The sequence below is a fragment of the Misgurnus anguillicaudatus genome, chromosome 5 (assembly GCF_027580225.2).
Source record: "Misgurnus anguillicaudatus chromosome 5, ASM2758022v2, whole genome shotgun sequence".
Classification (NCBI taxonomy): domain Eukaryota; kingdom Metazoa; phylum Chordata; class Actinopteri; order Cypriniformes; family Cobitidae; genus Misgurnus; species Misgurnus anguillicaudatus.
Window position 1 is genome coordinate 22,735,195 of NC_073341.2, and position 17,130 is coordinate 22,752,324.

General features: G+C 37.7%; 1 protein-coding gene across 1 annotated transcript in view; it reads left to right on the forward strand.

Annotated features, from left to right (window-relative positions):
* dock8 (dedicator of cytokinesis 8) overlaps positions 1-17,130 on the forward strand; it is a 58,516-nt gene that overhangs the window by 1,850 nt on the left and 39,536 nt on the right. The window contains exons 2-5 of the mRNA XM_073867754.1: positions 8,398-8,503; positions 15,959-16,134; positions 16,371-16,442; positions 16,521-16,629. Of these exons, the coding sequence (XP_073723855.1) occupies positions 8,398-8,503; positions 15,959-16,134; positions 16,371-16,442; positions 16,521-16,629 (463 nt within the window). The remainder of the gene's footprint in view (positions 1-8,397; positions 8,504-15,958; positions 16,135-16,370; positions 16,443-16,520; positions 16,630-17,130) is intronic.

Below are 17,130 nucleotides of genomic sequence, written 5' to 3' on the forward strand. Positions count from 1 at the left end.
TTTTATTAAAGGTGCAGTGTGTAAATTTTAGCGGCATCTAGTGGTGAGGTTGCGAATTGCAACCAACGGCTGAGCCCACTGCTCACTCTTCGCTTTTAAAACGCATAGAGAAGCTACAGCAGCCGCCACCGTAAAAACATGTCATCATCGGAGACAAAACAAGTTTGTCCGTTCAGGCACAAAATGGCGACTTCCATGTAAGGGGACCCTTGTGCATGTAGATAAAAACATCTAATTCTAAGGTAATAAAAACATAACGATTCATTATAAAAAGGTCTTTATACACCCATGATAATGTAGTTTTGTATATTATGTAGCATTTCTGTCAATAGATCCTTCTAAAAAATTACACACTGCACCTTTAAGGCATATGCCGAATACATAAATGATAATTACCACCTGGCTTGTTCTTTGCTCCACTTCTGACTCCAAGTACATTAAACCATGCAGTGCAAGATGTAGAAAATGCGCCTCTATTTAAAGGTGTGATATACGTTCACTTCTGTTCTCAGAACAGTATTGGGTAACTCTGATTAAGTCACCATTTCGCTTCCTTTTTGTATGGACACAGCAGGAAATTGAGTGTGAATCATTGACTATAAAGAGAAACGGACCGTTATGTATATAAATATGAATCATCTTAGTATCATCAACCCTAAACTTATCAACGCTCGTAACTAAAACGCTAACATTTTCTGAACAGTGAAAAACCAAAAGTAATTCAGTCGACATAATGATTCCCAGATCTTCCTAGAAGTGCAGTCAGACTGACCAGCCTATGTCACTTGGGACCGATACTTGCTGTGGCCGCATCTGTTTGTATTGCACAACCGCTGAACTCGTGCTGCCTCGTGCAGATTGCTTCAAAAAAAGAAAAGCTCACGCTGCACTTCTTCCTGCAGGTCCATGTTGCTCGTGCACAAGCCCCCCCTCGCTTTTTTTTGTGGCCGTACATATATTTGCATTAATGAGGCATGCACAGAAGTTGTAGGCAGGCACACAGCTGTGTGTCATACTGAAAAAGGGTTGTTATGGATTAGTTTGTCTTTGTATTCTGATGTGCTTCTTCCTTTTTACAGTCATTTGAATGTACATGCATCAGTGATTTACTATGGGAAGCGACACAAATTTTTCTTAACTTTATGTTAAATGAATAACTGAAAATGTTTAAGGACAGACATTAGGATCTTTTCATGATAACCCTCGACTGGCAGATCGGTGGAAAGTTGAAGCAAATGCTCAGCCTTATCATGAAAATAGCACTTTAATTTTGGTCTTATCTTATTATTTTAAGCTGAGGTCGACCTTGAAGGGAAGTTTCATTCAATGCTTTTTTTTACACCCTGACCCACAATTATACTTAGCCACCGCTGTTAAGATGATCATAGTTCACTCTATTTGGAATGTGTTTGTCATGGCTTTTTTATTTAAATATGGAAATTCTTCCAAACGCCCCTCCCACTTATTTTTAGTGAACTATCCCTTTAAGGCAATACAAGCATTTTTCATCATATTTCATTACAAAGTGATTACTACACGTTTGTCCATATCATCAAAAAGTTTAAAGGAATGAAACAAGAATAAACACGTGTAAGCTCCTCACTGCAAAAAATATTTTCTTACTTAGTATTTTTCTCTTTTAAGTACAAATATCTATAAATATTAAAATATAAAAGATGCATTGTGCAAATGACCTAAGAAAATAAGTCTAGTTTTTACACAAAAATATAAAATTTAAATGAATTTGTACTTAAAACAAGCAAAATAATCTGCCAATGGGATAAGATAAAAATCTTGAAATAAGTGTACTTTTTTCTTAAACACTAAATTCATGACAAATTGTCTTACCTCATAGGCAGATTTTTTTGCTTGTTTTAAGCACCAATTAACTTAAATTTGACTTTCTAAAAACTAGACTTATAGCAGGGAAAAAAGTATTTGACACTTTTTGATTTTTTATCAGTAAGGGGATTTCTAAGTGGGCTATTGACAAAATTTCCACCAGATGTAGCCATCAAGCCAAATATTGAATTCATACAAAGAAATCAGAACATTTAAGTATACAAGTTGAGTCATAATAAATAAAGTGAAATGACACAGGGAATAAGTATTGAACACACTTTATTGAATGCTTTGTAGAAAAGCCTTTGAGGCATTAACATTTTCATCGATCGGATCACAAGTGGACGACGTTAAAGCCAGGTGTAAACGGTGTTCAGAACGTTTTGAACGCGTCCACTTTCGACCACTTTCAACCACATTCAGAGATAGTCGAAACCCCTTTCGATCTGATTGCCTTTGTAGTGTCAACGCACATGTGAAGGACTGTGTTCGAACAGCCACAGCGACACGCGGGCCTTCTATCCGCCCATTTATCTAATCCGAGGTACTAAAACCAAAATTTTACGTCTTTTCTGACTTCTGGCGTGAACAGACGGTGAACAGTGCTATTTTTAGCCTTTCATTGATAAAACTAAAGCGTCTAATCTCCGTAGTTTCGTTTTGAAAGCGTGTGAAAGTTGCGCAATCCTTTTTCATCAATTGAGCTGAAAATTCAGAGAAAGCTCACACAAAATGCTGTGCAACAAGACAAGCAGTGGATTCCAACATAATATTAGTTTGCGTCCATATAAACCCGTCATTACTCCCACTCGCATTTGAATGACAGCAGAGAGACTCGTCCCCCGTCTCGACAGACCGCCCCATCACAGTATTCAGGACAGAAGCTGTCGAAAGTGGACAAAAGAGATGGATTTAAATACCAGGTGTCCGATCGACGAAAACACATCTTACTGCCAAGTGTAAACAGCCCCTTTGTTGGTGATTACAGCTTCTAGATGCCTCTTGTATGGAGAGACCAGTCGTCTGCATTGCTCAGGAGTGATTCTTCCAAATGGTCTTTAAATCTTGAATGTTGGGCCTATTTTATGAACTTTGATCTTCAGTTCTCTCCATAGATTTTCTATGGGATTTAGGTCAGGTGATTGACTGGGCCATTCAAGCAACTTGATTTTCTTTCTTTGAAACAACTTCATTGTTTCATTGGCCTTGTGTTTGTCCACCCTCTTTTCATTTTCAACTTTCTGGTAGATGGCAGCAGATTTTTATCCAGAATGTCCCAGTACATTTCTCCATTCATCCTGCCAGTACCTCTTGCTGGAAAGCAGCCCCAAACCATGATGCTTCCACCCCCAATCTTAACTTTTGGCATGGTGTTCATGGGGTGGTGGACAATGCCATTTCTTCTCCAAACATGGTGTGTAGAATGACAAGAGGCCAAAAAGTTCAATTTTGCTTTCATCTGACCATACTATAGTCTCCCAATAATCCACAGACTTCTCCAAATGCTCTTTCGCAAACTTTAAAGCAACACCAAAGAGTTTTTGCTCTTTGCTCCCCCTACAGGTTAGAAGCGTAATTGTTCATTACCCACTGTCATAAATACTGAGGCATAGCTGGCTCTGATTGGATTGTAGGTCTGCCGTAAAGCAAGTTTTTGTAGTTTTCACTTGAACTACAGGACCGCGACCCGACGGTTGGAAACTTCTTTAGTGCGGTTTTGGCTGATAGAGGGCTGCAAAGTGAATGTGAAAGTGCTGTTCACCCTGTTTCGAGTGGATAGGTAAAAAAACTCTTTGGTGTTGCTTTAACTGAGCCTCAACATGCTTTTTGTTCAGCAATGGAGTCTTGCGTGGTGAGCGTGCATGGATGCCATGGCGGTTCAGTGCATTGCTTATAGTTTTCTTTGAAACAACAGTACCTGTTGATGCAAGGTCTTTCTGAAGTTCTGCCCGAGTGGTTCTCGGCTCTTGGAGAACTGTCCTGATTATTCTTTGGACTCCTCGGACAGGGATCTTACGCAGAGCACCTGATTGTGGCCAGGTTATGGTGAAGTGATGCTCTGTCCAATTCCATACCAATTCAATGCCATTGTTCTCCTCATGTGTTCAATACTTATTCCCTGTGTCATTTCACTTTATTTATTATGACTCAACTTGTATACTTAAATGTTCTGATTTCTTTGTATTAATTTAATATTTGGCTTGATGGCTTTGGTGTTGCTTTAGGGTGAAAAGAGACTCATCTGTCTGCACCCTGTGACATTCACTACCATGGTCCAAGGTAACACAGATTTACAGTCACCCAAAATTTCATAGTGAAAATTACAAAACTTGGTATTGTGATAAACATTCCATTCATAGGGGCAAGACTATAACATTTTTAGGAGCAATGAACTGAAGTCTAAACCCATCACGGCCTTTCATGTTTAATTGTTTTGTTTTTATACTGCCATCCAACACATATTATTTCAAATCTGGTTATGCTATAAAGGAGGATTGGAAATTAAATGTCCCATTTGTTTCAGTAAGCTTGTTTTTGTGCATGTCATCTTGCATAACGTCTTATTTAATGTGTAAGATGTTGCAGTTTGACCTTTACTCCACAATAACATGAACTGCTATGAACTATAATAACCTATGTGCAGCTGCATAGTTATTCTGTCCTTGTCTTAGTATGTAGAAATGTTATACAGTATGCTATAATTCATTTCTTTTGGTCCTTGCTTTTTGATTGAGAAAATTTGCATGCTGTCTCACCAGACCTGACCACTTAATGAAGTGTCTTCTTTGTGCTTCATTTTGTAGATATATCGCTGGAAAAACAATGACGAAGGAAAACTTTTTATCAAATAAAATTGTTTTGAACAACATTTTGAAACCTAATGTAATCAACAAATATACTATATAGTGAAGACAATAATAACTGTCACGCACCCGATAACCCTATGTGTAAAAGAGTTGGGGGAAGCAACACCCCAAATGACCCATTTTTAGGCTTTTGATAACTGGGTTCACAATAGCACTCTGTTGTATCGCGGCCTGGAGGGGCGGCTGGCATCTCAATAGCTTTCCGCTTCAGAGCCGAATAGTTCTGCTAATATCAATGCAGGCGCTACGAGGAAAACAGGCTGAGTTGTGGGAATTGTTGGCTGGGGGACTGTGGGAATGTAAATGAAGTGAATTAGGTGCAAAATAACATTGCTTTACTTGTTAAACATGTTTGGATGAGGATTTGTTATTAAGTAACTAATCATTAAAATGAGGATCTATATACTGGAGGTGGGAATTCATTTTTATAATACTCTGGAGTATATGCTGTAAATTCAAAGTAAAGCTTTCAGTGTTGTGTTTTATACCATTTTTTATTTATTTATTTATTCTGTACTGCAGAAGCAAGTCAAAGAATCTGGGCCAATGTCTGCCTGATATTTTTTTATGTTGATTTGCCTGATAAGGCAAAGGGACACAGGTGCACAGCTGCGCTTGTACACATGCACACACAACACAAAAACGTGTATGTGTGTGAAAGATCATAGTCTGTCTAAACAATTTTACGCTTCATTTAGGAATCACACAGCATGGTTCTCCAATGCTGCTTACTGCATGATGAAGGCTTTTGTTGGTGTATTTACCTCTTTGCCAAAATTGTATAATGGATTCTTTGATATCACACTCCCTACACCCTTAAAAATTGAAGGTTCCTAGAAAGGTTCTTTGTCGGGTGGTATGGTTCCATAAAGAACCTTTAAAATCTACAGAGCCTTTCTGTTCTTTTATGTGGTTTTATAATGATTTTTTAGGGCATTACTGCGGAGAAACTTTTTAGAACCTTTCTTTTTATCCTTAAAGCAACACTATGCAGTTTCCATGTAAAAATGACTTACAGCTCCCCCATGTGGTTGAAAAGCGCAACAGTGCCTGGTATCAGACACTCTTCTGCAGGCAGGGGGAGGGGCGGGGCTGTGTTTCCTACCCTCCACCGCCACTTTCAGAGTGTGCTTGAAGCAGCTAGGAGGCTGCTCAGGTTGCAGCAACAGTACAATTTGTCCAGTTAAAAGTTGTTCTGAAATAATTTTAGAGACATTATTTAAATGTAAAAAAACTACATAGTGTTGCTTTAAGTTGTCAATAGTTAAACAAACACAAAAATACCATTATAAAAGGAATCATGGAAAGCTTTGGAATGATAGTATCCATTTGATTAAAAAGCTGGGCAGATAATGCAAATGTTGTGGGTGCGAATCCAGTGGTGGTATGTGATACTGATACTGTATTAATGTGTACATTTTAGACAGAAATGTTATTTAATATACATGACAACACTCTAAAAATGGCTGGGTTATTTTGACCCATAATGGGTAAATATTGGACAAAACACACCGCTAGGTTAAAGGTCCCATTCTTTTTGTGTATTTGAAGCTTTAAGTGTGTTTACAGTGCGCAATATAACATCTGTTCATGTTTCATGTGTAAAAAAGCGGTATTTTTCACACAGTTTACTTATCTGTGTAGCGCTGTTTTCTCTGTCCTCAAAACGGGCTGATGTCTTCCTTGTTTTATGAAGTCCCTCCTTCGGAATTGCGTAACGAGTTCTGATTGTGTAGTTTGTTTAGTGGGTTATGATTCGATAGCAGCTTAGATTGCCGTTAGCTTAGCTGGCGACTGACATATTCCTGTGGGTGGAGTTTAATCAAAAAACTGTTCTAGTGATGTCATTAAAGCAGGAAGTAGACGGCTGTAGTCCAAACCGGCCGTTCACTTCTGTTAACGAAAATATATCGCCTGGCAGTGAACTTTGAGATTTATCATTTAACAGGTATTATTTATGCTATTATAGCAACATTACACACTAACTAAAGTTTGAAAAATGGGTCCAGGGAGAATGTGACCTTTAAGATTGACCCACTGCTGGGTTATTATACCCCATGGTTGCATAACAACAACAACCCAACATTGGATAATTTTTAACCCATCATGGGGTAATTTTTAACCCAGCATGCGTTCTGTCTAATATTTACCCATTATGGGTCAAAAATAACCCAGACATTTTTAGAGTGAATGGTTTCAGTTGTGAAAAAAAGACCTTACCAAATAAATGGTTATGTTTTTATTAGCTTGGAATGAGCCATGAGTCCCCTTACATGGAAGTCGCCATTTTGCACTTAAATAGACAAACTGCTCTACAGAGCATTTTTCATCACTCATTGCTTGATGGGCTACTCTCTGCTGTCTCAGACGATGACATGTTTGTCCTGTGTCAGCCACCATAGCTTCGAAAAGGGAGGGACGAGCAGTGGACTGAGCCTTTTGGTTGCAATTTGGATCCTTAAAGCTAGATGTCGCTAATATTTACACATTGCACCTTTGAAGCAACACTTAAGAGTTTTTTTACCTAAAATAACGTTTCCAAAAAAATTTCAGTCCTTCATCCACTCGAAACAGGGTTCACATTCGCTTTGCAGCCCTCTATTGGCCAAAACCACACTAAAGAAGTTTCCACCCGTCGGGTCCCGATCCTGTAGTACGAGTGAAAACTACAAAAACTTGCTTTACGGCAGACCTACAATCCAATCAGAGCCAGCTTTGCTGCAGTAGGCTAAATTATTTACGACAGTGGTAATGGACAATTCTGCTTCCAACCTGTAGGGGGAGCAAAGAGCAAAAACTCTTTAGTGTTGCTTTAAAGAGCGAGGTTTGATAGCCAGTATAATGTCTACATATGTGTGAAATATGGATTTCTACTACAGTATAATGTATGCTATTGCCATCTTCACTTTTAAACGCATAGTTTATACACAAAATTCCAATTTTTACTCAATTTGTCAAAAATATTTAAAAAACAGAAATTGCTGGTAGACTTTAAAACCTACATATAGGATACATCCATGAATTGTTTAACAGTTACTTGGGCGTAGCGAATAATATAAAAATAGACATTATAATGGACAGTTTATGGGTATTTATGAATCTCATATCTTTTTGGTAATGTACAGGTAATGAACAACACAGTTGCCAAGATTCCCTGTTGATTTAAACAAGTCATGGCCTTTAGCAAGTCACTTAACCTCAGTTAACCTGTGGGGTTAATGACAGGTAATGCAGCTAATGAGCTAATGGATGAGAGACACAAAAGTGTAGATTTACAACACACACACACACACACACACACACACACACACACACGTTGGCATATGTGGTTTAAGGGGACAATTCCATAGACTCAATGCATTTTATACTATGCAAACTGTATATTATATTCCCCTAACCTACCCCAGTCCCTAACCCCAATCGTTACCAAAAACTGTTGGCAGTTTTTAATTTATAAAAAAAACCCATTTAGTATGTTTTTTTAAGCCGTCCAGTTTACAGGGACACTTTATGGCATAGTAAACATGTTGTTATACACTATTCATGTACTATTCCCCGTAAACCACAAATACCAACCCACACACACAGTAACAGAAGTGTCTAAACAAACATCTTTGTACTTTGTTTCAAAACTCATTTCTGTATCCTCTTGAAAATTATTTTAATGTTCGTTTCTTTCTCGTCTCAGACATTCTTCAGCGGAGATACGGAAAAACTTCAGTGTGGTCAGTCATGGGTCCCTGCCGCACCATCGGCACAGTTACAGCGCCTCTGGCTCTTTCTGCTCCAACATAGTGAGTGTTTTACTGTCACTCAATACTTACATACTTTACTAAATACTTCAGTTGACTACCTGCAAAAACAACACCTGCCTCTGAACATTCATACAGGCCATTAGTTGATTCTAAGAAATGTATATGGGTCAAAATACACTACGGGTGTAGGTCTATTGGTTACACGGACAATAAATCAGCATCACATGTAGATTACTAGTACTTTCTGTTTCATTTTAACCCAGCATTGGGTCAAAAAGGGTCAAGCCTAGCTGTTGGGTTAAATTAACCCAAAAAATTTTTATTTGACCCAACATACATAAAACAACCCATCATTTTGGGTTGAAACCACTGATCTGTATAAATGACTGGATGGCGCATAGAACGCTTAATTTAACAGCGTGAGGTGAAACCAGCGCAGAGTTCGAGCAGCTATCTTGGTGTGCCCAATAGGCTGAGGGCGTCATTGACTTGCATTCAAAATCATGATCTAAATTTACCCGCTTTACAGCGTATCAGTCACACAAGATTCATTTTTAGGATGTGTACATAAATTAATAGTTAATTCTGGTGTTATTTGCAATGCTTATGTTTTAATCGGGCATGGATTTTTAAAAATAACTTTAAGGTGAGTGCGTCTGGTGCATTCTGTTAATGACACGGGCATAAATAAAGTTTTTTGACATTAAGCTACATGTTCAGCGTTATTTCTCGGAATAAGTCTAGGCAACTTGTAAAGATAACCTAATTGGAAAACCAGCAAATTATTAAATGCACATACGGTACAAAGCATGATTATTTATTTAGATTTCAGAATGAGCACGTTTGTCATTAATACTAAATATGCTGCGGTCTGTCCACTTATCTGATACTGTAATGAAAATGAATGTATAGTAACTTACTGTTTAAAAAGCAAATTGTACAACTTTCAGTAAATAACTATGTACATGCTTAGGACGTTTGCTTTGTAATAATGGGAGACTTTAGATATAAAAATGGAGACTAGTAAAGTGATGTTTTATCATTTAAAATCTGATAATGCTATTGATTTGATAGAATGTTTGGGTATACCAATATGGCGACGCGGTGGCTTCACAATTGTGAAGTCATGCACAATCCAGTCATTTATATAGATCAGTGGTTGAAACATAAGCATAGGTTAAATTACAACCCAATGGGCTGAGGTAATCTCTTTTTGCCCCAACAGGTTGAAAATAACCCAGCATTTTGTATAGTTTAATTTGTTGTTAACATATGGAAATTATGCCTATAGACGGTTTCATCGGACGCACGTGATACACGTCTGGATCCGAACTTTACTTCCGGTTTCGTTTTTTTAATGGTCTGACTAGTTGCTAAACTGATCTCTTGATCAAATGCCTCGTCGAAAATAACAATTTTTTTTGTTTCCTATGTAATCTATGTGTTGTTGTTTTTTGCTTGTTTTATAAATAAACTACGTTTAAAGTACTTTTGTTATTTATTAGCGGAGTTTACCGGAAGTTACGTGCGGACCGCGACAGCCGCTTGTTTATGTTGTTACTGCTGAAACCGTCTATATGGTGCTTTTCCAAATGAATAGACTGTTGTTTTCACAGTGGTGGGGAATCATGCAGTATATTTTAACTGACTGATGGGCGTGTGATTTTGGACCAGTATTGTGTTTTGACTATAGACTGTAAAAAAATATGGATGTTCATGACGTCACCCATAGGTTTGTGAAGCGCTTTTTTGAAGCCAATAGTTGGTGGGGCCTGCCATCGGCATCTTGACAGCATGTCACAGCGCATCACTCGTGGATAACCAAAAAAGTTCACCTGGGGCAACGCAGAACTTTAAGTATAATTTAAACACATGAGTTACAAAAACTATTCACCCCCCTCACAATTGTCAAGAAGGGCATGACCCTTGGCTATATCTGGCAAAAACACTATTTGTACCAGGCTGTAAACACATTCATTTCTGCTGTAAAGTTGGGCATTTTAACATGGGATTGACTCCCTTTTGCAGCCAGCCTCTAGCGGCCAGTCGATGAATTGCATTTTAAAGGTACATTCACATTAGCAGCGACTAGCAGTAGTAGAGCAACGCTTATCTAATTGATTTCAATGGAAGCTTGGCGACTTCCGGTGACACGAGTGGCAGTGACCATTGCCGACTAAATGGGGAGTGTCCAGTCGTGCGGCAAAATTGAGAAATGTTTAACTTTATGCAAATTATGAGCGACTTTCTGGAGCAACTACCAATGAGAACGAAGCATTGGAGTTCACGTCATCCATCTCTCGTCAGTTACTGGAGTGGACGGTAATCATTTGTTTATGACAACCAGATTTAGAAACGCCTCCTTTGAAAGAGCCAAGCTACACACAGCAACAAAGTCGCTTATGATGTGAATGCACCTTAAGTCACTTTCGTGTTGGCTTCACGATAGAGATCGTAAGTTTTCTCATTGGTTTTCACCAATTAGTTTATTTAAAAAATGCTGGGTTATCTTCAACCCACTGTTGGGTCAAAAAAGGGATGCGTCCAGCCACTGGGTTGAATTAGCCCAGAAATGTTTATATTTGGTCCAACAATGAGTATATGAGTATATTTGGTAAAACAATCCAGCATTTGGGGTTAAAAGAACCCAGCATAGGTCAAATTACAACCCAACGGGCTGGGTTCGTCCCCTTTTGACCCAGCATGGGTTAAAAACAACCTTGCATTTTTAGAGTGTCCAAATACTGTATGTGTTTGTTATATATACAACATGGATGTTGGGATGTGCTTGCGTGTCATTGTCTGTGACATCACTGCCTGTAATGCAGTTTGATTGGATGACAAGTTGAAAACTTCTTTTTGGGAAGCTTGTGTTTTGTAAAAATGCTGCAATGTGTCTGTTAGGGGTAGGGTTAGGATGTGGTAATATGATTAGCTTATTTTAAGGACAAATGGGAGGTCCCAGAATGATAACGTTTGTGTGTGTGTATTTGTGAACATGCGTGTGGTTAAGATCAAACCTGCTGTGTTTCCTCTTTGCTGAAAATGGGTCAGAGCCAAGCCTACCAGATAACTACAGCTGGTGCTTTCAGCTTATATACACACAAGGTCATCTTTAATATCTGAGGATTTTCAAAGCGGTATGGTTCATAAAAACAAAATCTTTCCTCTGATGTTTTTGCATTATTATTTCAATTTCATTATTATTTTAATAGTTGATCAAATACTGGGAATTAAACCCTGGTAATACTTCATTAATAATCTGGTCTTAATGACATTTGCTTAGTTATTGTCTGCATGAAACACTTGATCTCTTTTTTTATATTTTGGCTTGGCATGACCAGCAAATTTGAATGCTCTCGACCACAGTAAGCGTACAATGGATATGTGATGTAAACCGTCCACAATACCTTTCATACACTTTCTTCAACATAGGAGCAGAACATTCGTACTTACCTATAATTTGACCTTAACTTTAAAACCTTTTGACTAAATATGAGCGCATACAGTATGTGCCACTGCTATTTCCCCATAGCTAGTAAAGGAAGTGGTTGTGATGTCACTTCCTGCCTTTAGAGAACCAACAAGATAGTTTCTTGTTGCTTAAACCTATTAAGGAAGAGTTTTGCAGAAACAAGTGAGCGTTTTTTATTTCCGGGCAACGCCATCTTGTCAGTTGGCATTGTTGTTGGTTCGAAAGAAGCATTTGGTGAGTCCTCATAATTTACTGATGCACTTGTTTCGTCTTAAGTGAAGCAGTTGTGCTTATTATGTAAAACTGAAACTGTACATTTCACACAATGCACACTGCCTGTGTAGTTCCTTTTATTATCTAGATGATGTTGAATACAGGAACTGTCACTGTTGTCTTTCATATTAGCAGTTAGGCCTGAGGTTTTGAATACTGCAGATATAGTTTAGCGCATTATGAGACTGTCTTGTATTTTTCCGATCGGATTTGTCACGAAAGCACATTGCAGTCAGATTTTTTTGATGATCTCAAGCGTATGTCTTAAGCTTATCGTAGGCACTGGGTGTGAAGATGTTAGATAGGCCTACCGTGCTTTCTAATGTGTAACCTAACCACTTATCAAGATGACTGTTTATTGATGTCCCCTTTGATTTGATTCAGCAGCTACCCCTTTACATGTTATACAAGATGTGACTCTAGTATTTATAGTTGTGAAAGTGTTCAGAATGGTTTGTAATAAGACCTTGCATATGGGCGTGTTGGCTTTTGAGATAACTGTTGTTGAGAACTTGGATGATAAGAGAGAGGTATTCAATAGATCTCATGTATCAGAAAAAAAAGTCGACAAGTTTCCTCATATTTCCGTTTAAAAATATATTGGTGGGTCTCAGGATAGATTATACCTATTTAAGGTTTGGGAACCCCCGCTCTACACTGTCACAGGGAGTTCATTTTAAACAGGTCTGAAGCTGTCTGTCTTAATTCATGACAGAACATGTTGTCTTCAACTGTAGCATTTCTCTAATAGAAAAATATCACTAAGGGCAATGCATTTTCATTATTATTATCCACTTTGAACATGCAACCAGCTTTATAAAGGATTTATTGTTTCCTACCAGACTCCTTTCATTTGTTTCATATTTTATGGAGGTCATAGAGTGAGACAGAGTTGTGTGTGTGTGTGTGTGTGTGTGTGTGTGTGTGTGATATTTATGTGTTTAATAGTGAGAAATTAAGCATTCAGGCTAGATCTTCTTTGATGATCTGTGGTCTCTGTTTATATATTTGTGTGTGTGTGTGTGTGTGTGTGTGTGTGTGTGTGTGTGTGTGTGTGTGTTATATTATAGAGGTGTATGTTTATTGTGTCTATGCACTATGTGTGTCAAATGGTTCATGATACATTTTGACAGTATAGATATTGTACTTTTGTACCCTCTTGTCAAGCATGCCACATTGTTTTTATCAAGTCCAGAAACTGAGCAGATGCTTGCAACAGGAAGCAGGCCTTATAATCATGTAGACACATTGTATAATTATATTTAAAGAGACACTCCACTTTTTTTTTTAAATATTCTAATTTTCCAGCTTTTGATTTTTACCGTTTTGGAATTCATTCAGCCAATCTCTTGGTCTGGCGGTACAACTTTTAGCATAGCTTAGCATAATCCATTGAATCTGATTAGACCATTAGCATCGCGCTCAAAAACAACACAAAAGGGTTTCAATATTTTTCCTATTTAAAACTTGACTCTTCTGTAGTTACATTGTGTACTAAACCACCGGAAAATTAAAAGTTGCTATTTTCTAGGCAGATATGGCTAGGAAGTACGCTCTCATTTTGGTGTAATAATCAAGGACTTTGCTGCCATATGGCTGTAGGAGGTGCAATGATATTACGCAGAACCAGAAAATAGTCCCCTGCTATTGAAAGTTACCAAGGGTTTTCTATACCAAGAAAGTGACAAGATGAAAAAACACTATTTTCTGTTACAAACTTTCACATAGCATCTTTAGGTTATAAAAACATAAAAAATTCAAATCCATAACTTGATTTTCAAAGATTTATTATAAAAACGAATTCTTTTTTCCACAAAATGCAATAAATCCATGACAGTTTTTTATTTCAAAATGCTATAAATCTATTAAATCAATGTATAAATGTGCATTCATCTTTACCATTTTATATTTATTTAGTTGACTAGTGGTATACAATGATTAAAAAATAAACATTAATGGCATTAACCAAAACACTTACTTTGTTATATTAAGAACACAATGTTTTAGCATGAGAAGCTTGATGCTGTCTGGAGAACAAGCAACCGAGTGCCTCTCGCGGAAATTATTAGATGTTGATGGCGTACGTTTCTTTCCCGTCACAGAAAACCATCACAGGTTTGGCAATGCTATTAAAGTATTATTTTGTTTTGTTTGTTGATCACGAAGTACAAAGTAGATGAGGAAAATTAGGATTCCGTGTACTCAGCGCGCCGCCATGTTTGTTTACATTGCGTGAATGGTCCGCTGTAATATCAGAAATGGATTTATTGCGTTCTGTAAAACAGGAGGAGTGGCGTTTGTCGCATTTTGGGAAAAAAGGGAGAAAAGATGACAGAATATCACGGCGGGTATTGGATTTTGCGTAAAATTAATTATTTACTTTTAACTACTGACCTGATATAATACTGATTTTGGCAGTAACTCATTTTTTTCAAAAATGGCGTTTATCGCGTTTTGGAACCAAACTCTTCATATATATGTGTGTGTTTGTGTGTGCGCACGTGCATGTGTGTGTGTGTGTGTGTGTGTGTGTGTGTGTGTGTGTGTGTGTGTGTGTGTGTGTGTGTGTGTGTGTGTGTATTTATTTATTTATTTGCATGCATATACAGTACACTGCTATTTTAAAGGGATAGTTTGGCCAAAAATGATATTAAGCCTATGATTTACTCACCCTGAAGCCGTCTGAGATGCATATGTCAGTTATTTTAGAAAATGTTTTAGATCTTTCATTTTATCAAATGTAAATTTATGGGGTCTACGTCCTTCAAGTCCAAAAAATGTGCATCCATCCTTCACAAAATAAATCCAAACGGCTCCACGATGATAAACAAAGGCCTTCTGAGGGTAATCCGCACCTTTCTGTTGTAGAAATATCCACATTTAAAACTTTTATAAATGATAATAACTAGCTTCCAGTAACGCCGCCATCTTAGTCGCGTCCACATTCAAGATGAGAGCGTATGCAGTTTACGGAGGTTTCTCTGCTGCTGTTCTGTGCCCCCACCCTCCGCATTTGTCATACGTCATTAAGAAAAGTACGTATACTACGCTGATACTCTCTACTGAATACAGAGGAGTTTAAGATAGCTGCGTTATCGGGAGCTAGTTATTTTAGTTTATAAAGTTTTAAATATGGATATTTCTACAACAACACTACATGGATTACACTCAGAAGACCTTTGTTTATAATCCTGGAGCCGTTTGGATTTCTTTGGGGAAGGATATATGCAAATTGTTTGGACTTGAAGGAGCTAGACCCCGTAACTTTACTGTTTAGCAGCTGGAAGATATAAGACATTTTCTAAAATAACTGAAAATGTGTCTGAAAAATGATGGACATATGCATCTCGGACGGCTTCGGGGTGAGTAAATCATGGGTTTAATATCATTTTTGGCCAAACTATCCCTTCAACTATAAGTTCATTTGACTAAAATGTTTTTCATAATTTTGAACACCTTTTGAAGTGAAGGCTATATCTAAATGTTTGAAAAATGTGGAAAAAATTGTAATTACAAACATATTTATTAATTTGTCATAATAATATTTTTTTCTAAAAAATTAATTTAAAGCAATATTTTTTAAATGAATTACTTGGACTTAATAATGAAAACAATGCAGTAAGTAAGAGCCCACAATAGATGAGAACTCCTTCAATACTATTATTAAATATTTTCTACAGCAATGTATATCTCTAAACAGTACACACTGTCATCTTATGGTTCACTAAGATGGTCATTGTTTTTAGCCTCAGTCATATGAAGCGGTTGAGCCGGTGGACCTGGATGAATTCCTGATGTCGCAGCTGCGTGGTGGAGATGCTGATCTTATGCAGGAGCTGGGTGAGTTCCCTGATGATGATCTGGAGGTGGAGCTGGTGGAGAGGGAGTCCAGGACCATCCGGCCCTCTGTCGCAGAGGAAGGGTAGGTTTACCATCATTACTCACATGATTAAGAATATCACATGGGACCGTTCCTTATAATGGAATCATGTGGAAATGCATGAATATTTGCTATAAACGATTATCCATTTTTAAGTTTGTTTAAAAGCTAAATGATAATGACTGTATGTCAAAACCTACTGGACAGAATTCAGTCTTGTTTGACACCTCAAAATTTTACGACGCATCTGATGTTTAAATGTGTTTTTGTGTCTTCAGAGTGGAGCTGGACCCTCACGTGAGAGACTGTGTTCAGAGTTACATACAGCCCTGGCTGGTGGTTAGCAGAAGGTATAATCAGAAATCCTAATTCACAACTATAAAATTACATTTTGTAATGCTCACATTCTGAGTTTTTGATTTTCACAGAACTCAGGGATATGGGTGGATCGCGTATTCAGAGAGGATGGACGCTAACAAATTATTACAGAGACAGACATTTGAGTCTGACGATCAACCTGATAAACAAGAGCAACCAGTAAGCACAGTAAATCCATCCCTCTTATACGTTTTTGCTGTAACAGCTGAGCACTGAACTGAGATTTTTTCACACATTGTTATAGGTGTCACAAATATTAAAATACGTCACATTACTGCTTGTTTTACACCCCACATAGTTTTCTTTTCTTTATTATCTTTGTGAGGTATGTCACCACACATGTTCTTTTGTTTCTCCTTGTCACAAAATCTAAAACAAAATGTGCAGAAATTTACAGAATAGAAAATGAAAACGAGCAGATGTTCTGCTCTTTTTCTATTCATTTTTTTTATTTGTTCCCTTGATCACAATTTTGGATCCGTCCCACTTCTCATGTCTGGGACCAGAGACCTAATGAGACATGAATATTCATTGTGTCCCCACTGTTTTCATGCTAACACGATTTGCCAAGATTTAATTATCCAAACCTAAAACATGAGTCTGTAGGGAAACCCAGACCCTCTCTTCAATTCTGGAGCCTTTAAAGGGCCTCCAGCATTC